The sequence below is a fragment of the Lutra lutra genome, chromosome 11 (genome assembly GCF_902655055.1).
Source record: "Lutra lutra chromosome 11, mLutLut1.2, whole genome shotgun sequence".
NCBI classification, from domain to species: domain Eukaryota; kingdom Metazoa; phylum Chordata; class Mammalia; order Carnivora; family Mustelidae; genus Lutra; species Lutra lutra.
In genome coordinates this window covers 82,156,709-82,183,125 of record NC_062288.1, presented here as the reverse complement: position 1 = coordinate 82,183,125, position 26,417 = coordinate 82,156,709, and the positions used below count along the sequence as shown (strand labels likewise).

General features: G+C 34.6%; 1 protein-coding gene and 1 long non-coding RNA gene across 10 annotated transcripts in view; one reads left to right on the top strand and one right to left on the bottom strand.

Annotated features, from left to right (window-relative positions):
• LOC125080461 (uncharacterized) overlaps positions 1–15,553 on the bottom strand; it is a 41,306-nt gene extending 25,753 nt beyond the window's left edge. The window contains exons 1-4 of one of the 2 annotated variants that reach the window (XR_007121398.1): positions 15,257–15,553; positions 14,610–14,762; positions 12,003–12,048; positions 11,001–11,091 (exon numbers count right to left, since the gene is read on the bottom strand). This is a non-coding gene — a long non-coding RNA (uncharacterized LOC125080461). Of the gene's footprint in view, positions 1–11,000; positions 11,092–12,002; positions 12,049–14,277; positions 14,317–14,609; positions 14,763–15,256 lie in introns of those variants that run through there. The other variant, XR_007121399.1, reaches the window with a different exon arrangement.
• A 121-nt stretch (positions 15,554–15,674) lies between these two features.
• Positions 15,675–26,417, top strand: part of POT1 (protection of telomeres 1) — a 78,244-nt gene continuing 67,501 nt past the window's right edge. For 2 of the 8 annotated variants that reach the window (XM_047694296.1, XM_047694290.1), the window contains exons 1-3: positions 15,675–15,985; positions 16,988–17,171; positions 24,744–24,816. In XM_047694296.1, the coding sequence (XP_047550252.1) occupies positions 17,049–17,171; positions 24,744–24,816 (196 nt within the window). In that variant the 5' untranslated portion in view covers positions 15,675–15,985; positions 16,988–17,048. Of the gene's footprint in view, positions 16,053–16,987; positions 17,172–24,743; positions 24,817–26,417 lie in introns of those variants that run through there. The other 6 variants (XM_047694295.1, XM_047694291.1, XM_047694292.1 and 3 more) reach the window with 6 other exon arrangements.

Below are 26,417 nucleotides of genomic sequence, written 5' to 3'. Positions count from 1 at the left end.
TCCTCTAAGCATTGTGAGACTATTATTTATTTTTTATTTTCTAAGCTTTCTTACTGTTTTTGAGATATCTGCTGCAGTCCAAATGCTATTTCTGTGTAGTTAATCTCTTCCTCTTTCTCACCTTTTCTTTCTTGGTAATCTTCTTTCTCCTGATTGTCTTTATTTTTTTTTGTTGCCTCTGGTGTCCAGCAGTTTCAGTTGGATATTACTGGCATAACTTTATTTGTATTTATTCTGGTTAGAAGTCATTGTGCCTCTGGACTGTAAGGAATCTTATTTATTTTCCTCAACCTGGAAAAACTTTTATTATTATTTCAAATATTGCCCCTCTCTTATTCTACTTCTTTAAGATATATATATATATATATGTTTTATTTCTCAGAACAGCCCAGAGAGATACATATACATACATTCATACATATATACATATATACACATATATATATATATATATATATATATATATATATGATTTTCTCTTCTGTCTTCTACATGTCTTAGTCTCTCTTTCATTTGCTTAATCTTTGTATCTCTCTGGGCTGTTCTGAGAAATTCAAACATCTCAACATTTTCTCTTCAGCTTTATTTCATCTACTGTTTGACCTGCTTATTGTTCATTTTTATTTCAAGAATCCTTAAAATATTTTACTTTTTAAAGTTTTAAGTGATGAGTTTTCAGAACAGTCTGAATTTTTTCCTAGTGCCTAATTCCTTTCTTATGGTTTCCATTCATATATGGTTTTAACTATATTAAATAAACTTTTGCTATTTTCTGTCTCAAACTGTTTTATTACTCCTTATATGTTCCAAATGTTTCTTACATTTGCTAGGTCTCAGGTAGATCATTTTCTTGTGATTTTTAAAATATTTTATTGTGATCATATCTTGCAGATCAACTATTTACTCCAGAGGCATTTTGTGCAGCATAGATTATAAAAATCTCTTCAAAGTAGTTTTACATTTATTTTTTCCAAGTGTGTTAGGAGAAATGGTCATCCAGGAATCATTTTTTTAAACATCTTTATTGAGATATAGTTCACATGCCATAAAATTCATGAGTTTAAGGGACACAATTCAATGGCTTCAGTATATTCACAGAATTATGCAACCATCATCACAATCTAAGGCTAGAAAAAGTTATCACTCCAAAAAGAAAGACTATACCTGTTAGAAGTTGCTCATCTCTTCCTCTTCCCCAAGGAAATGCTAATATACTGTCTGTCCTTAATGATTTGCTTATTCTGGAATTCCCTTATATAAATAGAATCATGTAATATGTGGTGTTTTGACTTCTTTCATTGAGCATATTTTCAAGGTCCGTCTATGTTGTATCATGTACCCATACTTTATTCTTTTTTTTGACAAATAATATCCTGTAGTATAGCTATACTGTATGTTGGTTATTCTTTCATTAGTTGATGGACATCTGGGTGGTTTTCACTTTTTGATTATTATGAATAATGCTTTTATGAATATTCATGTGTAAGTTTTAGCATGGATGTATGTTTTTATTTCTCTTTGAATATAAACCCAGGAGTGGAATTACTACACCATATGGTAACTCCAGTTTAGCATGTTAAGGAATTGCCAAACTGTTTTCTGTCATGGTTATAGCATTGTACATGCCCAACAGCAGTGTTTGAGGGTTCTGATTTCTCCACATCCTCACCATTTGTTATGATCTATTGTTTTTATTATAAACCATCTAGTGAGTAGGAATTGGTATCTTATTATAATTTCGATTTGCATTTCCCTAATGGCTAATGATGTTGAGCATCTTTTTATATGCCTGTTGGAATTTTGTATATATTTTCTGGAGATGCATCTATTCAGATTATTTTTCCCAGTTTTTTGAATGTGTTGTCTTTTTATTATTGAGTTATAAGTGTTTATATATTCTGGATACTAGTCCCTTATCAGATAAATGATTTCAAATGTTTTCTCCCATTCAGTAGGTTGTCCTTTCACTCTCTTGATGGTATTATTTTCAGAAAAAGCAATTAAATTTTGATATAGTCCAATTTACCTACTTGTTTTCCTTTCATCCACATTGCTTTTGGTGTCAAATCTAATAAACCATTGCTTAATCCGAGTTCATGAAGATTTAGGTTTTTACTCTGATGTTTTCATGTAGGAATTTTATAGTTTTAACTCTTTTAAGTCTATGATCTACTTTGAGTTTATTTTTGTGTATGGTTTAAGGAAGCGGTCCAATTTCATTCTTTTGCCTATGGATATTTGGGGTTTTTTAGCACCATTTGGTGAAAAAGACAATCTTTGTTCTCAACTTGTCTTGGTACTTACAATGACGAATTTTACATGTCCACTTGGCTGAACCACAGTAGCCAGATATTTGGTCACATATTTTGAATTTTTCTGTGAAGTTTTTTATATGAGATTAACATTTAAACTGGTAGATTTTGAGAAAACAGATTACTCTCCATAATGTGGGTTAACCTCACCCAATCAGTGGAAGGACTTAATAGAACCAGGATCTCCCCCTACCAAGAAGGGGACTCTAGCAGAGTGCCTTTGGACTCAAACTGCGACTTTTCCCTAGTTCTCCAGTCTGCAAGCCTACCTTAAAGATTTGGACTTGCCAAGCCTCCACAACTGTGTAGGCGAATTCCTTAAAATCCATCTATTCATGTATGGATCATGTAATGGATCATGTATGGATTCATGTAATCCATCTAGTCATGTATCTACGTATCTATTTATCTACACACACACACACACACACACACACACACACACACACACACACGTTTATCCTGTTTCTCTGGAGAACCCTGACAAGCCTAACTAACACAGCACCATTGTCAAAAATCAATTGGCTTCAATAGTAAGGGTTTATTTCTAGACTTTCAATGTTCTTCCTCTATTCCATTTATCTATAGGTCTATCCTTAAACCTGAACTCCCAATTTTAATATTTATGTTTCTATTTCAGGATTTACACATACTGGATTCATGTATATGAACTGTAGTTTAGGATCAGAGTTCAAACCCATGCATGGCAAACACTTGATTTTGGACTCTTGTGAAATATTTCTGTTTTCTACCCAGAGAACTGAACATGCACATGGTAACTTGATTCATATTAGGTCACTGGAAACATTTTGTTACCCTTTTATCACCAAAGGTTAAAAAAAAAAAAATCAGAGGACCCCAGATTTTGCAAGTTCCTTCATTCCAATTTCATTTCTTGATTGCCCCCCAAAACCCCACATTTTGTCTCTGCATGGCCATTAAATTCAAGACTTTGGGCATTGTAACTCATCTCTGAATTTGAAAATCACCTCCAAGATGTATAGCAACTTGTGTTCTTAATCTTTATTTTTAACACTTCAAGATTTGCATTCATTCATTGCAAACATACATGTAGATACATGTTTATATATTAATATCTGTATCACTTTGAGTTACAATTTATAATGTCTTCTAAGTATTTATGGGAGGTGAGATATTTTGGTCAAAAGCTTTGCTGGAAGCAGAATTCAAATATATTGGTTATCTTTGACAATTTTAAAGGTCCACGTTGAAAATTCAAATACAGTTGAAAGAGTTCAAATATGGATTATCTTCTCATATGGAAACAAAAAATAAACTCTAAATTACATTATCATGAATACTATAAATTATTTATATATTGAATACACAAAGCTATTATCAGGATTAAATGAGATAATCTGAGCCAAGCCAATATATTAATAATAATTAGAATATGTCAGTTGCCACTCAATAAATGGAATTATTACATTAATTTTGTTATTATTATTTAGTTTTACATTGAGTTACATGTATGTCTGACAGACCTTTGGAGTTAATACTACAATATTTTTTCTTCATAGGAAAACATGCATTCTGAGTTCCAAATAACTAATTTATGAGTGGATTTTGAAATAAAAAGAAGTGGTGTCTGTCATTCTATATTATATATAAGGCTGTATTTACTTGAAGTTGAAACCATTTAGTCAAATACATAGGCAGGTTATACTGCAGTGAAGCATACAGTTTCTAAATGTTATTTCTCTCCCACTGCAATGATACATTCATGGAGATACATAATTTGAATAATTGATTTTTAAGGTCTCTGAACAAATGTTCCAGAGAAAAACTTAACTATTTTACTGAAAAAAAGAATTAGCTACAGGAAAGTTTCTAATTTCAATTATTAATGCATAGAAATGATGCAACAAACCACAATAATCTTCAGAACATTTACCTGTAATTCTTGAGATGAACTATATCCATCTTTCATTTCTACTAAAGGGGTAATAAGATACTTATTTCTAATTTTACTTTTAAGCTCTGATTTTATTCATATTGATGTTATTCTAAAAGTTCATCTATGAAATATATTTTTAAACTAAAAAGTAAAAACCTAAAATTTTAAATATTTAAATTTTTTCTTATCATAATGTCTTTGGTTCTGGAAAGCTATTCCTGTGTTTGTATGCTGTCAAATACATTTGAGAAGCAACAAATCAGCATTGTACTAACACTTACTTTTTCCTAATAAATATTTTAAAGAAACATTAATTACAAATCATAGGTTTTCTTACAAAACACAAGTGATTTCACATAGTCCCCAAAATATTTTCTAGTCATAGAACTTTAACTACTTCTATCTTAGAGAGCTAGCAAGTTTGGTATCTGTATTAAATTTCTATTAGTTTATTTAGGAAAGATGAGCAAAAACAAAGATATAAAATGTGCTTAGCATGTATAAATTTACTGATATGGCTTACTCCATCAATTAAAACAACTGCTAAGCTATACACCTCATAACTATATCTAATACATTGTATAGCCATAATTTTTCTTAGCTTCAACACAAAGATTTTGCAAGAGCAGATGGATAAGTTCTACAGAATGTAAAACTGTTTGATTTTATACAACATGCTGAAATTATTTCATGTATTTTTGAACTTGTGTTGTGGATGAAAATTAATCTAATTTAAGTGCACTTCCAATTTATTAAAATAGACATTTGGCTCTGCATAATTCTATATGTTTAACATAGAATGAAGCTTTAAACATGCTTTCTCAACATGATTAACAGCTGATACAGTCTGCCTTAGTTATGGGAACTTACTTCATAAAAAATTGTTATACTCAGTTGCATTTCCCAATAGATGTCAATCTCATTTTCTCATAATTTAATCTTTTAAAATCTTAAGAAGTGTTGTTTTTATTAAGAAATATTTTTAAAAAGTAATATTTCTTCCCCCTGTAGAAATAATCTACTCATTTTCACTTTCAAGTGAAAGTATAAAATATTTTTAACATACCTGTTTTTATCGCTTACTTGCTTTTATATCATTCATTATTTAAAAGATTCTCTTGAGGGGCACCTGTGTGGCTCAATTGGTTAAGCAACTACCTCTTGATTTCTGTTCAGGTCATGATCTCAGGGTTATTGGTTATTAAGATTGAGCCCCACATTGGGCTCCACACTCAGTATAGACTCTGCTTAAGATTCTCTCTCTCCCTCTCCATCTGCCCCTCCTCCTGCTCATGCACTCTCTCTCTAAAATAAATAAATATAATCTTTAAAAATAAACAAATACAAGTTTCCCTCAAGTTGTTTGATGTCAAATAACAATAGTGCCATAAAATAAATATAAAGGACTTTTCATTAAATATATATAAGATCTAATAGTCTCTCAATGAGTTATTGATAAATAAAAACTGCATTCTCCCCCAAAATGCTAGGAAGAAAAGCCTCACTATATTTATCCCGGAATTTTTTCTGTTAAGATGAAGGGAAAAGATATGACTGCTTACATTACTCATAATTAATAGATAAAAATTCACAGTAAAAAGGGGAATTTATTGCCCATTCCAACAGATTCTGAAAATGACTTCATTTCCCAGATATTAAAACTTAAAATTAGTTCTAAAAAATTCTTAAATATTTTGAACCAATTAGAACTGCAAGAATAATGTCAAGTACAAATATAATGTATAAGTTTTTGTCACTTGTTATATTTACATTTCCTAAAGAGATTTTCATTGGTGTTAAAGCTCACCTAGCAGTTTTCCTGATGTATGTGTTCATAGAAAGATTTTGAAGATCAGCACAAGAAAATGGCTAACCATAAGAATTTAGAGTAAATATGACTCTGTTTTTATTTTAAAATATCTTTATTTTTCAGATGATTTTTTCACATGAGCTTTGTATATGAAAAACAGATTGTGAGGGCATACTCTTCTCACTATAGATTTTGCTGTGTTTTCACAATCTAAGATTCTAGTTACCAAATAATAAAACAGCTAGCCTCTCTGGCTGCAGAGATAGCTTTCATGCTATAAATCAATGCACTAGCTTCTTGTAAACTGCTATGAAGCCTGGAACAATTTAACACCAAGAGAGGTGTGAATTTCCTCTATTTATCTTAATAAAGTGTTAACTTCAGAGTATTTCAGTGCTTGCAGTTATATTCCAACATAAAAATGCTTAGATCCAGTTATGGAAACTTAATTAAATAACTTCATTTCTTAGTGTTTTTCTTAGGTTCTACTACTTAACCACTACTATTTCAAAAAGGGTTCTTAGAACTAATGAAAATAATTGGTAAAATAAATTTCTGAGCATAAACACAAAAAACATTTTACAATACTGCCAAAGATTTTATCAACAATAAAAATAACATTGAATTCATCTACCATGTGATAAAACTGCAATGCTACTACAAAGTAATACATTGGCTAGAACAGGAATTGAGCTTGGTTTTAAAACAATGAGTCTGGAGTGAGGTTTTCTGGTTTAAGATCTTGGCTCCACTATTTACTATCTAAAGCTTTTTTGGGGTAAATTATACAACCACTCTGTACCTCAGTTTAGTCATCTATAAATGGTATGATAATTGTACTACTTCACAGGGCTACAATAAAGGTTAACTGGGTTTATGTTTCTATTTAGAACAATGCCTGGCATATATGAACATTATAGATGAATTCAAGACATACTCAGTCTAATAACATATTATTACATCAAGTGCTGAATGACATACATTTTCAATTTTGTGGTTTCTATTATCTTTCTGGAAATGGTATTGTTCCAGAGAATAACTAATGCTAGTCAATTTCTCACCTCGAGGAAAAATAAAAGATAAACTTATCCAATCTGTTACTAACCCAGAACTGAAATCATAGCTAATACTTGGAGAACACGTTGACATTCAAAAAGACCTGCTAGAAAAAAACGAGCTGAATATAGCCAGATAAAACTGAATCAAAAAGTATATAGTTCTATGTTTAGATTTTTAAAATTAAATGCCAAGTCTAGAATAGAGGAATTTAGTTTACCAAGAAAGAGAACTTGACAGCACTATTTGTCACCACACAGTTCATTCTAAATTTACCTGGTAATTGACGTGACCATCTGTGTTAGTTAATTGGCTTTATCCAAGGGAAAGACAAACTTCTATCTTTATGCTAGGAGGCAGTTTTGCAACTTGGAGAAAGACAGCCACTTAAATGAAGGAAGCTACAGGAATGGGGAGGGATCAGGATGCTATCTCTCTTGATAATTAAATTTCCAAGAGATGGCTCACAGGTCCTTGGAAGAGATATACTTGGGTCATAAAGCTGGTAACAGGTCTATTTTTTTTAAAAAAGATTTACATACATTTCAAAGAGATAGAGAAAGAACTTATAAGTTTTCTAAAGTTCCCTAAGAAAATGGGTGAGGTGGAGTCTCTTATTTTCAACATGGAGAATTACATCTCTTATTTTTAATTTATATTTGAAGAAAGAAATTGGAAATGAAGAGAAAAAGCAAAGAGAGAGTGTCTGCCATATACCATCAGATTTAAGATGCAGAAAATACAAGTGGCTAAAGAGAGAAATTAAGGATATTTGTTTTTTAACTACTTATAAAGAAATGAGTAATATCAAGGCAGATGGTTTTCATTAAAAAAAGAAATACACATCATAGCATAATTTAAAATTATTTGAACTATTTACCATTTATATCTAATATAAGTTCAGCCCAATAAAATTATGCTTACAAATGTGGGGGAAAAAAGAAAACTTTGTGTCCAGGCACCATTATTTATTTTCCCAAAAAGATAACTGACATAAAAAGAATTGCGCTGGGAAGATCTGTACATTACCACAGACTCACTTTTGGGAATGTGCTCTGAGAAAAGAAGAATGCATAGAATAAGAAGAGTAAATAGGAGAAACATTTATTTTACCTTCCTGTGTTGGAGGTTCGCAAGGCATATTTCCATATTAAAGCTTCTATGAAGCTTTTAAGAAGTCTTTTTAAATTTAGTAGAAATTATATAGGCTACGCAAATGAGAGCAAACAGCCTATATTTTCAGAGCCGGCTATATACCAAGGGAGTCCGCCACTATCACTTGTCTTGCCTTTTATAGATAAACCAAAATTTAGGATGGTATAAAATATTTAAGTCACACTTCATCTACTTGAGGATTTCCTAGAATTGCTTTATTTGGTTCTCACATTGAAAAATGCTGTAGAGAAGATTAAAACCAACAGAGGTTTGTTTTGTTTTGTTTTTACTTAGTTTTGGTGGCTTATGTGCCATAGAAATCTCTCTTTAAGTCCAGGAAATTTATGTGAAAATGGCACAGTATTAGTAAGTCTGAGTCCATTTTAATTAGAATACGATGTCAACCTTCAATTTGTTTTCAAGTGTTTTCTTAATTTTGGGATTTTTTTTTTCTTGATTTCTATTTTTAAGTCTACTTTCTGTTCTAATTGTTCTTTTCTTTCTTATGTGCATCCTGGGTATGGGTATAATTATTTATTTTTGGCCAGTTTCCATATCTTTCTTCCTAGTTATTTAAATGCCTTTTTTTTCTATTACGTAATTCAATAAGCTGGAATTTGTCCTTCATTTAGGTAGATTTGTTTTCAGTGGTGTGGATGCTTCAACTGTTGTATCACTCATATGGTTTTATCTTTGTTCCCACTTATTTTGTTGCGTTATTTCTCCTCTGAGTTCCCATATTTCTGTCTTGACATCTTCACACATGGAGAATTTTTTTCTTTAATTAATCTACTTGATTTCACAGAAAAATACTTCACTAAAGTTTTTATCTACTCCATGTTGAAATATTTTGTTGGCTTTGTTTTTAGCTTTTCATTTTTTTTAATGACTTTTTGCCTTGTACGTTCCTTCTATAATGCTGCATACCTGTGAAAGTGAGAAGCTCTTTCTGGCTTCAGTTATTTACTGGATTTGATGCGAGAGGAGACAAGATGAGAATTTTGGGGGCTAACATGAAGAAGAGTCTGGTAAAATGCTTTGCTGCAAAAATGGAATATATGTAGGTTTTTTTCCTTCAACTCTAACTCCCTTGCCATTCCATGAGGACAAAGGATTAGGAAGGCTTTTGCGGCCCACACACTTGAGCCTGATGTCTAACACAAGAGTTAATTTTTCACTGGATGGCACCAACTACTCGGAAACATGCTGTTCTGACAGATTTGCTCAGGATCTGAAGTGGTCAATGATCTCTCAGCCTTCTCTCTCAAAACGGTCCCCTGGTTCAATACGTATGGTATGACTTGTTAAAATATTTTGAAGTTTGGGATCATCTGTGCTATTATCATCGAATATAAAATTTCTACTTCATCATTTTTCCTTGTTAGAAGTGGACAGATTTTGTTTCTTCCCCAGCTTAAAAGTGAAATGTTTTAATCGAGTATTTTTTTTTCTTATTAACAGATAATGTATTGTTTTCAGGGACTCGTGTATTTTTCAAAAGTCGATCTTTTACTGCCTCTTCCATTTTATCTATAATTTCTCATTAATTCGGTTTCTATCACTCTAGAGCAAATCTAGATAATTTATATCCCCCACAATTATCCATTTCATTTAGCCTTTAAATTTTATTGGTGTAAATTTTTACAATTAATGTTGTTTATTTGAACTTTGTTCCTCAATACAAGCATTTATTGCATAAATTTCACTCATCTGCTTTTGCTGTATCCCATAAGTTTTGGAATATTGCATTTTCTTTTTCTTTTGTTTTAAGACATACTTTTTTTTGAGACATATTTTGATTTGCCATTTGATTTCTTATTTGGCCCATTGCTTGTGCAGTAATGTGTTGTTTAATATTTACATACAAAATATTTCATATTTTCAAAAAACCTGTCACACCAATTATTTTATAGTCATTTAATATCCTACATCTATAATAGGTCCCTTTATTATTTCTGATATTTTTGTAACATTTTGACTCACTTTGAATAAGTTAATTAGATTCCTTTTAAAGTCTACTTACTGTTTGCTCTCTACAATCTTGAGATTCATTTCTTGTCAGATTGGGTTTGGTAACTGACGTTAGTAAAGCATATTTTTCTTAAAATTTTGGCAATACTTCTGCTAGCTCCTGATATTTTTGTTTGATAATTTGTTTTTGCCTGGCTGTGGATATACATTCTGACATAAGAGCTAGCCTTAGGAGACTGTGGGAGCAAAATGCTGGTAGACTATGCCAAAAATTTCTGTCTGATTATGTCTGGCTTCAATGATGCAGGCACTCACCCTTGCCACTTTGTTCCAAGGACAAATGTAGCTGATGCCCAGGGAAGAAGAGCACTCTGTCCAGCTATTCCACATGCATTCACCCAAATAATCCCTTCTCTGGGGGCCTCCCCAACTGTTTGAATGTGTTGCTCTGGGCATGAAGCATCCTTTGGTACCATTTCACATCTGCTGCTCAATCCTCTTCTGTAAGCCTCTTTCTTCTTTTTTCTGTATTTAATGGATTCCTCATATTACATGACTAATTGATAAAAGACATTCTAGTTTTCCATCACCACTTTAGATTTAATATTTTGTAATATTTATGGCCATTAAAGGTGATTTGTGTTGGAGAGAGTTTTTATATTTTGTTAGCCATCATCATCCAATGTCCTTGTTCAACACTTCTGTGATTACTGATTTGAAACCTGTTTTTTCCTGTGGCCTGGGTTAAACATTTCAAGAGGGTAATTTAGTAACTTACAGACTTATCTTTTCTAGGTAAGTCTCCAGCAAATATCTCTTCATCTCTCCTTGGAATACATTAGGTTATGTGCTCCTTCCTGAATCTTTAACTGTGGGAAAGAGGATAGGATTTCTTTGAGGGAGGAATAGATGACGTGATATAAAGAAAATCAGGAAGGGGCACCTGGGTGGCTCAGTGGGTTAGGGCCTCTGCCTTCGGCTCGGGTTGTGATCCTGGGGTCCTGGGATTGAGCCCCGCATCGGGCTCTCTGCTCAGTGGGGAGCCTGCTTCCTCACCCTTCTCTGCCTTCCTCTCTGCCTACTTGTGATTTCTGTCAAATAAATAAATAAAATCTTTAAAAAAAATCAGGAATAAATGGAAGGAAAAGAGGCATTTCTAAGATAAGGAAAAATTAGGATGAGACTGATCAAAGTTATTATTAGCATTTGGGAGTCTAATTTGTATAGAATTAGCAGATTATTTGGAATACATAAAAAATCTTAATGGTTAGAGAAAAATGAAAAAACAAAAAAGAATGTATTTCCTCTTTATCTTTTTAAAAAATTTTAATACACTTACAAGACTGTTAAATAAGCATGCCTCTAGACCTTGGACCCATTTACACCATTTTAATATGAAAGTAAGTAGGAATGGCAGAGGATTTGTTTTTCTCCATCTGTTGTATTCCTTTGGCTGTGCCAGACTCTGACACTGCACTCTGGGTTGAATATACCCTAATTAAACTGAAGTTTTTCAAATGTGATTATATGGTAATCATTTCTATTCTGCTGTAATCATAGGAAGGATGTCTTAGACTAATTTTTTACTATGGAGAACTAGATAAAAGTAGGGCCAACACAAATGATATTTTACTCTCAAATTAATTCAGTTGGCTACAGCCCTATCATTCTAACAACACATAATCTTTGATGGGCAAGTTGTGGGAAGAAAAGATATACTGCCATTTAGCCATAGAAAGTCTCACTGTTATTGTACACAGGTGAAAAATGAATAAAATACCTTCAATGTTCATTAAGGGAACTCTGTGATGTTGGCTTTTCCATTCCTGAAAAAAAAAATAGGAATATAATGAATAAATGCAGATTCTATTTAATAGAAGATCTGACAAAGTTAGGAAATGTCTTTTTGTGTTAAAAATGCATGTTGAACCTAAAGCAAATGGTTCTCTATTATTCCAAATAACCATGATGAATTTAAAAAACATGCAACCTTCTAATCAATTTTCCATTACTTAAAATCTTTCATTATAAAGGCTTTAAAAATGTTCCTATTTTGGGTCAATCAATAAAGAAAGGAAAAAAAGATAAAAAATATTGGGCAGATAAATAGCTACCTGCTATGGTGCTCTCCAACTTTTAGATGACTGACTTTCCAAAACAAACAAGCCATCAATGCAATATTTTATTCTAAGATTACATAGAAATGAGGTTCTATATGTGAGTGTTACTGCAGGATTTTCCAGAACATATCCTCATGGTATAAAATATAGGGCATGTAAAAAAGAGGCACTCTAAACTCTAGACATAAACCCCTACTTTTACAGTGCTAAGTTGAAAGATCTTCTAATTTATCCTTCATGTTTGTTAATTTCCAGCAGGTCTTTTCCTCTTATATTTCTTCATCTCTTCTGTGTGCTGCCTCGGTTATACTGGTATCAATATGAACATGAACAAAGCTCCTTGCTTCCTTACTGTGAGCTCAGTAACTTTACTCTAGTAAAGTTTTTTTTTTTTTAATTTGTGAATGGAAGACAGCACAAGCACCAGAGAGTACACACCATCTAGCTTTTTGATGGTTCCTCTTTAATTTTTCTCTTCTTTACCTCTACAAAGAAACCTGAAGAACCAACCATATTTTTAGGCAACATGGTTCTTCCCACACATAGGCACCTGCAAGTCTTGGTTTTGTTCTATAAGCCAACTTGTCAGAGAATCTTTTTCTGAATTAATACTCATGTTAATTTTTTTGAATGGAGGTTTTGTTTTCCATCTTAACATATATCATTAGTATAACTCAACAGAAGGCTATCTCTGTGGAGTCAGCCTATCTTAACCCTTTCACTCAGTATGAGTCACTAGGTGCCATGTGGCAGGATCCAAAATAGGAGAATGACCCTTTCCTCCTCATATGAAAATCTAGGCCCTTCTTGCTTAGCTCAGGCCTTGCTTTGCACATTTAGATTCCCTGTTATGCTACCTTCCTAATATGTACTAAGTGATTACAGATCTCATCATTTAAATTTATTAATTTAAACATAAATTTGCTATAATTTACGTCTGAATTATCTTGTTTCAAATATATCATATAAAAATTTGATGCTTTACTGAAATAGGATTTTATAAATCGATCTAGATGTTCAATAGGGTTGGACAAAAATTCCCTTAGGTTACAAGGAAATGAACTCTAACCAATGTCACCTAGCTAGGAAATCTGCTAGGGAATCTCAGAAAATGTAAGATGATATTGTCAAACCGTAGGGATGCAACGTGCAAACAACAGCTTGCAGGAAGATTGTAAATCACAATAGTAATGGGCTAATGATGCAGCAATTATTGCCAAGAAAATAAATCTGAAGTACTGGGTGACTAGGAAATTCAATTCAGAGTTTCAGGTTAAAAAGTAAATAGTAATGAGCAATGTAAAAATGCTAACAAGAAAGAAGTGTATCAGGGAGAAACTTAGCATGTCTGACTCCATATTGCTTGTTTCTTTTGATGCTGTGACCTCTAGCTTAGAAACTTCTGCTTAGCCCGGCACATAGGCATGCTACAACTAAGATTTATAAAAATTGATTTTTCCCCAAATCTACCCCATCCAAGGATAAGGAAATACATATAGAATTGACTATGCTATGTTTAAGAAATGGCATGACCAGATTCCTGTATGTAAAGATCAACTGACCAAAGACAAAGAAGATATACAAGCTTCCTGAGATGTCTACAGAGGTCAGTAATCATTTTGACTCCAACCTCCCCTTGACTTCCTCCTTTTGCTAACATAAAAGAAACTTGAATTTCATACTAGAGAAGATGGTTGTTTGGGATGATTGTCCACCATCTCCTCAGTTTGCTGGCTTTCCAAATAAAGTTGCTTTCCTTACCCAACATCTTTCCTCTTGACAGGCCTACTGTGCAGTGAACAGAAAGAACTTGGTCTCCATTACAGAAGTACCAGAAATATGCAGATTAATTCCTTTTATCTTTGCTTAATAACTTATAAACAGCACCATATCTTTATATTTATGTTTTTATTAATAAAAATACCTATCAGGCACCTGGGTGGCTCAGTTGGTTAAGTGACTGCCTTCAGCTCAGGTCATGATCCTGGAGTTCTGGGATTGAGTCCCGCATCAGGCTCCCAGCTCCATAGGGAGTCCGCTTCTTCCTCTGACCTTCTCAGCTCTCCTGCTCTCTCTCTTTCTCAAATAAATAAATAAAATCTTTAAAAAAAAATACTTATTGACTTTTAGTGCTCATTATTTATTAGTGAGAATCTCATTTTAACTTTTAAAAAATTGAGCATTTCACATCGTGGTATGAAAAATTGACACGACTGCAGCCATTTTGAAATAGAGCCAGAGGGTTCACTGCAGAGAAAGTACTTTACCTGTTTTGTTTTGAACTGGACTATAAAACTTTGGACTGGGGGGGGCGGGTGGTGGTGGTGGTGGTGCCTGGTGGCTCAGAGTCAGTCTCCTACGGTCCAGGCTGGAGGCGTGGGCAGAGGAAGCAGGGCGGTCCGCTGGGCGATTCATAAATCCTGTAACCAATAAAAACTCTGTTCCAAACCCGGGGCGGGATTTGAGATTAGAAGCTCCTGCGGGCAGGGAACTTCCTGTACCCCCGGTTTTTTCTACCTAAGACGCAGTCGCCCAGATGCGCCCAGATATTACGGAGAAATAACTTAATCAATGAGTAATGCTATTTTTAGATAGATTGGATTAACGTCTTTATTGGTTTATAGGACTATGGCTTGGGGGTATAATTAATAAGACGTATTATTAACTGTGAATCTTTTGCTAATTTCCTATTTATATTTCCGATCATTTGATAAAAGTGAAACCCACCTCAATGCAAAGACAGGATGTAATAAATAATTGCATAAATATCTCCAAGGCTAATCTGGACTAAGATACCCGCTGTAGATACGTATTTGCAGGAGGAAATAGCTATGTTTAAAGTAACTATTTTTTAAGCAGGAAGCATTCTGTTAGCCCACCTTCTCTTTCCCCTCACGCCCTTGTATTCACATACCGTGCACAAATCAGCGGGGACAAGAAGCTGAGCTCAGGAGCTGAACTGTCCATTTGAAAAAAACCATGCTAAGTAAGGCTTAGATCCTCTTCTAGTTCTTATTGTCTTACCCAACTCAGAAATACTGTGCCTTCTCTCCCTAAGTGAAATCCTCCACCTTGGCTCCGGATTCTGGCCACTTTCATTTCACCTACCATCATGAGTTATGTATCTTCTCTCAACAGATTTCCAACTTCTCCTTATTCTTTCCCCTTGGCATTTAAACATATTTGTCCACAACCTAAGCATATTAAGGGCAGGGAGAACGGAGGGGCACAGGAAGTGCCCTGCCCACAGGAGCTTCTAATCTCAAATCCCGCCCCCGGTTTGGAACAGAGTTTTTATTGGTTACAGGATTTATGAATCGCCCAGCGGGCCGCCCCCGCTTCCCCTGCCCGCGCCTCCAGCCTGGACCGTAGAAGACTGCCCGGCGCTGGGACGAAAATTCCTGGCGGATACTCTACTAAGGACCCGTCCTCCCCCTGGCCCGCGCCATCTACGTAAAATGCGAAACTTCCAGGATACCTTAGGCCTAGAAACCATCATGCATGCAGTTCGTCCTCCGCGGGCCTGGGAGCAGTAAGTTCAGCCCTAGAGACCGTATACGCATGCGTGAGAACTGGGCCGCCGCTTGCGTGTGATGTCACTTGCGCGCCCTTCTAAACTTCCTTGTTTTTCTTTAGTGCGTAGGTGAGTGAATTTCTACGTCGGTTTGGAGTTCGTTGGATGGGTGTGAAGTCTTTCGGTTTGTGAGCGGGTATGCTAAAAAAAAAAAAAAAAAAACAAAAAAAAAACTGGTTTAGTTTAGATCAAAATTTGGTGTCGTTATTGCAAAAAGACCCTTCATAATTGTCTTTAGCGTGAGAGGGCTGTGTTCAGTATCTTGCTTGGCGTTTTGTGAGCCTCTGAGTTGAGTTAGTCTAAGTCCTCGCCCTCACAGAGCTCCAGGGGCTTGGGGAAGGTTGATGCGCACATATTAAAATTAAGTTTTGGCACTGGTGCGTGTCCCACTCAAGACGTTTGAGAAATAAGATTGAAACCAGAAAGCACAAGTTAGTATCAGTTTAATAGTCCTTGAGAGTGTATAGGGGCTGGAGGCAGGAGGCAACATATATTTTGGAGTAATAACCTTTTGGTGCCCAATTTTTTTTTTTAAGATTTAATTTATTTATTTGACAGAGATCACAAGTAGGCAGAGAGAGAGGAGGAAGCAGGCTCCCTGCTGAGCAGAGAGCCAATGCCGGGCTGGATCCCAGGACCCTGAGATCATGACCTGAGCTGAAGGCAGAGGCTTTAACCCATTGAGCCACCCAGGCATCTCAGGTGCCTAATTTGAGTACACAATATTACAACTGCTAAGGGATGAAAAAAGAAAACCAAATTTTTCAATCCCCCTCCCCTTCCCCAGTAACTAGTACATTTTAAAGCACAGTTTTGCCAAAGGACATTGTCAGTGCAGTTTCCACAGGTCCAAAAACTGGCTTTTAGAGGTACTTCTTTAAATAGAAAAGGCTTGAGTTTCAGTGTCTTAGGGGAAGGTGTATAATAACCCTTGTAATAAAATTACAGAGTAATCCACTCCACCCCCAAGAGTGATTACTAACTTAAAGGAAAGAAAAAGCAAAACTAAGTCAAATAAACTTAAAACTACTGACTATACTTTGGGTAAAACATTGCTCTTTGTGTTTTCAGCAGCAGGCTGTCAATTTCCTAGTTGAATTTGCTTTGGACAACATTTTGAAACAGAGCTGATATGCCACTTGAATTAATAAAAGAAGTCAATGGAGTGCCTGAAGTTGAGCTGCTAAGTGAATTAAACAAAGTAGATATCAGTTCTCTACAGCCAGGTTGTGATTATAGCAAAAAATACATCCAGGTAAGAATTTTCATCACTCAGAATGCTTTTTTCTTCTAAAATGAATGCTTATTTTTATGTTTAGCTTATTTCTAAGAGTTGTTTTAGGAATAGTTTTAGGTGTGTCACAATGTTTGTCATTATTTGGTGCTGTTATTCTTAATTATTTAGTGTTCATTTAGCAAACATTTATTGAATTCTTCTGTGATACAGTGGAATAAATTCTGAGGGTACAAAGATGAATGAATATGATCCTTGAACTAAAGGGGACTGAATTCTTTTGGGTTTGGATAGTTTACCTAATCTCTGTTTATAATTAATAGGTTGGTACTAGCATTGTGGTATGTGAACGTTTAGGAGAGAACCTTTGGTTCTGACAAGTTAGGTCAGGAAAATGGAGCTGGAACTTAAAGGATGACTGAAATTATACCTTTCATTTTGGGTATAAGCAGCCCTCAAGTGCATGTTGAAGAATTTGGATGTTACCGTAAATAACATCCCTTAATAATAACCCTTAATAGATTTTAAGCAGGATAAAGACATGATTTGAGTTTAGATTACTCTGTCTTTTGGGTGAAGAGTATATCAGAAAGGGCAACAGAGTTGCAGTAATTTAGTTTAGAGTTGATGTTGGTCTGAACCAGGGGCAAGAGGAGATGATGGGATGGAGACAGACAAAATAGTAATGAAATAATAGTAATAACAAAATTTAACATTAAGCCCTTTTAGGAACTTGGTAGTGCTTTATGTATATCAACTCATTTAATCATCACAAAACCGTATGGATTGGGTACTATTATTCTTGGGCTGTGAGGAGACTGCATTTCTAAAAGGTTAAATAATTGGCTTAACATGCTTAACTGCTTAACATGCAGTTAATAAGTAGTAGAGCTGGTGTTAGAATTTAGACATTCTTGCTTTGGAACTGACAAGTAGAATCAATAGGTCTTGGAAGATGAGTAGATGAGAGAGGTTAAAAAGGAGTTCAGGAAATTTCCCTGGTTTTAAGTCCTGTCAACCCTGGGAGAATAATAGGCATACATTTAGGAAGAAAGATAATGAGTTCGGTTTTGGATATCTTTCAGAGGTTATTAGATGTATCCAGGTAGTAATGTCCTGTAGGCAAATAGATTTGGGGTTCTGGAGCTCAAAGGGTTCCTCCTCAGGGAGATTTGGGCCAAAGAACAGAATGAGAAGATGTGTTGAAGGATGTCAATATTAAGAAAGTAGCATGAATAAGAGATAAATAATCCAGAGGCGTAGGAGAAAAACCAGGAGAGAGTGGTGTCTTGTATACTTAGTAAGGTAAGATTCAAGGAGTAGTATCATAACTAGTAACTCACAAGTAGTAACTCTTAGATAAATTGCTTTCTGGTACACACATTCAAGTGATTTACAATGTTCCCTCTTTTAAGTCTTGAAAGAGCCCTGTAAATAGATACTATTATTCCCATATTATAGTTGGGAAAACAGATACAGGTTAAGTAATTCATCCAATGTTAGATCCAAGGTTAGCTAGTAAGTGGCTGAGCTGTGATTTGAATTTTCATTGTCTTTGCTACTAACCAAAGCATTATGTTGCTGCTAAACATGCAAAAACATTTGGAAAGTATCTGTTAGATTTGATAATCAAGAAAGTACTGGTCACTTGGAAAGACTGATGTTGCTGGGTTGGCTTTTAGTGGTTTGAGGATTCAATGTTGGGTGAGAAAGTGAAAGCAGGAAATGTCTTTCAAGGAGTTGGAGTATGTTGTGGTATTTAGATATTTTGATTATGGAAGTCATAGTCCTGTAATAGGAACAGAAAGTTTTTTAATTTTAGCTGAGTCAGTTTTGCATTGGGTTAACAGTGACTGGCTTTTATACTAAAGTCAGCTTCACAACTACTGCACTAAAGTGAAATAAAACACATTACATTTTTAAAAATTTATCTGCATTTCCTTTCCTCTTCTATTCTTTCCTCACTCTGTCCCCTTTTCCTCCCAGTACACTCACACTCAAAACTCATAGACCATGTTCACAAACTTATCCTACAGCAGTTTAGCACCCTGAAAAGGAGTGGAAGCCCTGGAGACTTCCAGGCTGGTTGGATTCAAGGATAGACCCACCATTTACTAGTGATGTAATTGGGAAAGTAATTTTATCTGCCTGTGCCTTATCTTTTCCATCTGTAAGCTAGGAACTGTAATAGAACCTACTTCATAGAAATGCAATGAGGATTAAATGTAAAGTACTTAATGAATTCTAAGTATTCAGTAAGTGCTGATTACTGTGGTCAGTATAATGGTATCATTAACAAGCCTTTGGACAAGGAATTTACCTAATCTCATAGTTTTCAGTGAAAATAATATATCATAATCTCATTCACCAGAGACAGGATGATTTTGCAATTAGTGAAGTCCAAGCTTCCAAGGCTTTACTTGAACAAGCCCAATACCATGTTAGGAGTCTTAGAAACGAATTTACATTTTCATATTTGTAAAATATACTCAAGTGAATGTTTTAACCTAAAATGGTTAAGATTGCTGTCTCTTTCCATTTTGACTTCCCCCTCCATCCCCTTTCCTGTCTTATCAAGTGACATTGGAATGGCTGAGAACATTTTTGGAACATGTAGGTAGGGGGAAGTTGACTTGAATAGGTTTAATGAGTTGTATTTGTGTGCTTTGCAGTTAGTTCCATTTATAGCCAGATCCACCAGCTCTCCTGGTGTAAGAAGTGTTCTCCAGGAACACTCCCACTCACTGGGTAGTATAGAAGTAAAGTACAGAGTCAGAAGTTGTAGGAGGGTATGAATATATACTGTTAAACCTAGCATGGGATGTATAGTTAGTGGATAAAAATAGGTACCGAAACAATGGAATCAAGCTACTTCAAGGACAGTTGTTACAAATCTTAGGCTTATATAGGAAAGAAACTTAATAGAAATTTTTTCAAACTTGTCAGCAGTCCTAAAAATTTACACAATGTTATTAATAACAAGTGGTGAAGTAAATACAGTTGTTGTAAACTATCAATAACAAACTAATTATGATTTCTCACTTTAAATATTCCATTTCATATTAAAGAATACATTTTGTTGTAAAGGAAAGAAGAGGAAGGGATGCATTTAAAGAGGATGTAAGATTAAAGGGTTAATAACATTGGGGACAGTTAATAACACAGGGATCTGTCTAAATATGTTATTGTTACTGATTTGTAATTTCTGCAAGATTTCAGTTTTTTTGAAGTTTATTAAGACTTAATTGAATAGGTCACATGTGGTTTGCCTTCCTGAACATTCCTATAGTTGATAACAATGTGTTTTCAGCAATTGTCTGGTCTGTTGGTCTGTGAATGTTAATGGTATAAACTTGTATGATTGTGTTTTCAGGTCTTCTCTATTTGTACTGATTTTATTTCTCCTTGTTCTATCAATTACTGAGAGAGAGGTGTTAATACCAGGTATGATTGTGGATTTGTCTGTTTCTTCCTTTAGTTATATCAATATTCATCTGTTTTGAAGCTTTTTTATTAAGTGTCTATGTATTTTGGATTGTCATTTCTTTTTGATGAATGTATCCTTTTGTCATTATCAGCTGTCTCTATCTCTGGTAACTCTTTGAGCATCTGTTTTATCTGGTAATATAGCCATGCCAGCATTCTTAGATTAACTGTTTGGCTGGTATATCTTTTATTTTTAATTTATTTTTTTATATTTTAAGCATCCCTTAGATAGCATTCATTAGATCATGCTTTTTAATCAAGTCTGTCAGTCCAACAAAATCACTGTTTTACTGGATGGAGCCGCTCTGGCTAAACAGGCCCTTACACTCACCATTTATTTGGAGTGCTTAATTTATATGTAAAGTAATTGTTATAATGGTGTTTAAGTAATACTGTCTTGCTCTTTGATTTCCATTTGTCCTTCCTATGATCCTCTTTCATTCCTTCCTGAGTTCTCTGGGTTCTGTTAAATATTGTTTCCCATTCTATTCTATTTTCTTTGTTGGTTTGAACAGCACCTGCCTTATTAATGGTTAATCTAGTACTAACAATATACATTCTTATTAAAATCTACTTAGAGTTAATATTGTACACTTTTCACATGATACTTTTTATTTCTCATGTTCTGCTTCATTCTTCTCACTTGACAAATAAAAGAATTTTACAGCATTAAAATTCCATTTCCTACTCCCCTGTTCCTTGAGCTGTTAGGATATATCTGTTTATATGTGTATTATAAACTTCCACCTTACAATGTTAGCTCTTGCTTTTTAATGGGAAATTGTCTTTTAAGGAAATTAAGAGAAGGCAAAAATATAGTCTTTTATACTGACTGACATATTTACTATTTCTGATGTGTTTTATTTTTACCAGTAGACCCAAGTTTCCCTTCATCTTGAAAAATGTCCATTAGCATTTCTTGTAGTACAGCCAGAGATGAATTTGCTTAGTATTCCTTCTTATAATTGGGGGTGATACGGGGCACCTGGGTGGCTCAGTTATTAAGTGTCTGCCTTAGGCTCAGGTCATGATCCCGGGGTCCTGGGATCGAGCCCCACATTGGGTTCCTTGCTCAGCAGGGAGCCTGCTTCTACCTCTCCCACATAACCCTGCTTGTGTTCCCTCTCTCTCTCTGTGTCTCTCTCTGTCAAATAAATGAAATCTTTAAAAAAAAAAATGGGGGGGGTGATACATTTAATATCTAATATCCACTTTTATCCTGAAAGCTAAAATGAGATTTCTGGAGTATAGGCCAACTATAATTTTTACTCTCCGCAATGACTCAGTTTTCTATCCCCCATCTTCCTCATTCACGGCAATGTGGTGAGGATCAAAAGTCTTCCTGTGGGTGAAAATTGGATTTCTTGGACTGTAGAAAAGGAACCTTGAAATTATGAATCTGGGAGATTATGTAGGACAGCTCTCCAGCTTTACCCTCTCCTCCTGAGAGACAGGACAGAAACCTCATCTCCTGAATGTAAATACATCATTGAGAATGTAAAGAACTGTCTCCAGGGTTTCTCCATCCCTTATTGAAATGTAAACACATAACTCTGAGGACATAAATCTCCCTGGAAGTCTCTCACTATTTAGTCATCCTTAAACTTCCGAAGCTTATTGTTTAGTTCAACTTCCACTTTTTTCTCTTGATGTTTGAGGAGTACATTTTCCAGGTTTGGGGGCTCCTCCCCAGGTGCTGGGCCTCTCTCCCTAGGTGCCTGAGTTTTTAGCTCTCCATTGTTATAAAATCTGTGTGTCCCATTCCAGAAAGCAGAATATCATTTTTCAGTCATTCTGAACTCTCTCACTTAGAGCTTTCATCCAGGTGGATCAAGTGGAAGAGTAACAAAAGCACCCGTTTTAAGTTCATTTTGATTAATTTAATCTGATCAAAGTTCTCTTGATTACTTTGTGTCTTGATAGTGTGTCCTTTCCTGTGTTTTTATATGCCTCATAATTTGTTGTTGTAGGCTGTACCTCCTGTGACGGGCAGTGGAACCAAAGGCAGTAGTTTTTTATTCCTGGGAATGTGTGGGTCTTTCTGCAGAGGCCTTTAGTGTGGTGTGTTGAGTTAATCTAGTTAGAAGTTGAGTGAGGTTTCGGCTTTGTTATTTTGGTTACTTCAGTGTGCTATAAGCTTTAAATTCCTTTAGAATTTCTTTGTATTTAGAAGGAAGTTTGGTTGGCCAGAGGGGTTTTCTCATTGTCTTTAGTTAGGTCTTTTCCTTGTGCTTAACTTCTGCTGGTTTCTCTCCCAGCTCTTGTGCCTCTGTCCCAGTAGTACATCATGTTGATTAATCTTGTGATAAGTGGATGTCCTTTGTTTTGATTTAGTCTTGGTGTTGTCAGGCAAGGTGACTCAGGCAGGGTGACTTGGGTCTTGCAGGTGAGGTCTGCTAGTGATTCTGCCCTGTCCCTAGCTGTAGGTCTGGCGCTCACAGCTGTATACCCCTTTTTCCTTATCCCTAGAAGAGTAGAGAGTGTTATTTTCTGCAGTACGTGTTCACAAAAGCTCTAACGAGAGTCATAGCTTTTGTCCTCCTAGGAGTTTAAGAACTTTGCCCTCCTAAGCAGTTTAAGGACTTTGTTTTGAGAGAAATATGGGGAAGGGAGATGGGGAACCCAGGCAGGGTTTTCTACAATAACTGCTACCATCCTTACCCTGACTCCTGGCCTGACCTTCGTCATCAGATTTTTGGAGAAGAGCTTATAAATGGGTGTGAATTCCCACTTGTGTTTGCAGCTCCCACAGATTCCAGGTCTTCTCCGTAGCCCACACTTAGCCTTTAGCAACTTGTTAAAATGTTAGATGAGTTTTCTGACAGATGTCAGGCAGCATTTGCCATTTACTTCAGGTGAGCAACTGCTGGCCACCCATCTCTTCTTGAAGATCTTCCCTTTCTTTAAATTTCTGATTAGTTGGTTACCTTGTGACCTCAACTCACTGTTGCCCCTCTCTTAGTGGAGATGCTTCTCTTTTCCTAGATTTCTGGTTAGTTGGTTGTCTTTTGATTTTAGTTCTCTGGCAGGTCAAAAAAAGGTTGAAATTTGTACATTGTCCAACCTTTTGTTGTACTTTCCAGCTTTCTACCTCCAAGTGGAACTATTTTTACTTCTGACTGAATCATGCGTGACTGATAGCCTTATTTTAATTTTTTTTAATTCCTAGTTTATAAGTAAAATTGGTGTAGGAATGTAGGTTTTTGTTGTTGCTGGTTATATCAAAATCTGGAATATTAGTGTGGGAGATATGTATTAGAGATCCATTTTTATTTTTTATTTTTTTAAAAGATTTTATTTATTTGACAGAGAAAGAGAGAGAGCACAAGTAGGCAGAGCAGCAGACAGAAGGAGAGGGAGAAGCAGGCCCTCCGCTGAACAGGACCCTGGGATCATGACCTGAGCCGAAGGCAGCCGCTTAACTGACTGAGCCACCCAGGCACCCCAGAGATCCATTTTTAAATTTTATTAAATACATTTTATTTCTACGTGGAAGTTTTCAAAGAGATCTATAATGTATTTTATTCATAGGATCGTTAAATTTTAGAGCCAGAAGAAAGTGTAGAAACTACCTACATTAAATACTTCATTTGATCTGAGAGACTGTGATTAAATAGCTTTTTTAAGGTGACAGACTTTGTTAGTTATAGAAGAATGAGGACTAAACTCTGTGTGCTTTAGTTCATTGCTTTGTCTGCACTGCCCTCATTTATGACATTACCATTTTGCATTTTTTAATTCTTTAAATTAGTGTTTATTTCTTTCTAGGAGCAAACTTCATTTTTCTTCTGTAGAGAACAGCCTTATGGGGGTTAAAAGGAAGCTGAAGTTGAGCTAGCTCATCTTTATCTGTAAAATGAGGAATTGTATAATATTTAACTAATAAGATTGTTTAAAAAATTAAGTTTTGACCCTAAATAATTAGGCCTTCTGAAATTTCTTCAGTAAATCATTTCTTAAATATGGTGACTTGAACATAGTACTTTGATTTTTTTTGGAAAAATAAAAGTTTATTGCTTTTAAAATAGTTTTTCCAATTTTAACTTATCTCTTGGTGTTATAATAAGCTCTTGGGTTTTCTGTATAATAATTTTTCTCTCATTTTAGGGAAAACTCTCACTTATTTCTTCTTTAACTTATGGTGGAAACAGAACAGCTGTTTTGAAGATTGCACTACAAGGTATACAGTGTAATAAGACAATTTCTGCTTAACCTTTTTTTTTAATCTTATAATCTACAAATGGATAACTTAATATATATTTGTACACGCATGAGCACAGAAATGATTTCTAATGGGTAATACATATACAGTAGTGTAAAAAACTGTAGAATGAAATAAATTTTTCTATACCATCTATCCTCTTTCCCCTCACCCATTTCTTCTATTTTATTTCAGATTCCTTGAATCTCACATCTAAACTGTTAAAATAGCTAACTGGTCCCCCTGCTTCTAGTTTCACTAGTGTGACCTAAACAGCTTAGCAAACTTAAAACACTGTTTCAGCATGTTATTTGTTATCTAGGTATAGTTATATGAGATTATGCCTTCTTCCTAGTAACAGTGAAATAATCCTGGTAGGCTAGGAAGAGCTGCCATGGAGTATTCGAGAACCAGAATAGGTCTCATCCGAGTCGTGAAATTGGACTGAAGAATGGCCTGCAGCAGTCAGTGGGAAACAGACTTTGAATTACAACATACTTTAACTACTGAAAACCAGTTATATATTAGACACTGTTCTAGGTATGGGAGATACAGCAGTGACCAAAATAAAGCCCTTGCCTTCATGAAGTTTACATTTTAGGGGGGTACATAAATTCAATAAATAATTACATATGTAGTATTAGATAGAAATGTGGTCTGAAGAAAAATAAAGCATAATAAGGTAGTAGGCCTGATGAATCGTTCTTTTGATATATTGTTAGGTTTAATTTGTAAATACTTAATTAAGGATTTTTACATCTAAGTTTATGAAGGATGTTGTTCCATGTCTTTCTTTTCTTGTAATGATTTTGAGTTTAGTATCAGCGTAATGCTATCTTCCTGGTAAGAGCTGTTAAGTGCCTCCTTCTCTTCTATTTTCTGGAAGAGTTTATCTGTAATTGCTTTTATTTCTTCCTTAAATGTTTGTAGAATTCATCAGTGAAGCCAACTGCCTGGAAATTTCTTTATGGGAAAGTTCTAAACCCTAAGTTCAGTGTATTTATTTATTAATAGGGCTTTTCTTTTTTTTCTTTTTTCCTTGAGTAAGCTTCAGTAGTTTGTTTCTGAAGGAATTTGTCTATTTCATCATAGTTGTCAACAATATTGGTATAAAGTTATTCATAATATATTTTTGGTATACTTTTAATGTTGGTAGGACTTACAGTGATGTCCTGTTTCATTTATTTGATAGTTTGTGACTACTTTCTTATTTTTCCCCCTGATCATTTTGGCTAGATATTTATTTTATTGATATTTAAAATCACCTTTTCTTTCATTGATTCTTTTCTGTTTTTTAGTTTTCTGTAACATTTTATTTTTTGTTAATCTGCTATTATTTCCACTCAATGTACTATTAACTTCTAATACTATATTTTTCAACTTTGAAAGTTCATTTTGAGATTTTTTAAATACCTTCCATTTCTCCTAATCATGTTCATGGCTGGTAATTTTTTTTACTGGACACCAAACATTTAGAATTTTATATTATCATGTTGGATTTATTTGTTATCCATCCTTTAAATATTACTTGTCTTTATTTTGGGATACATTTAATTTTCCTGGAATCAGTTTGATTCGCT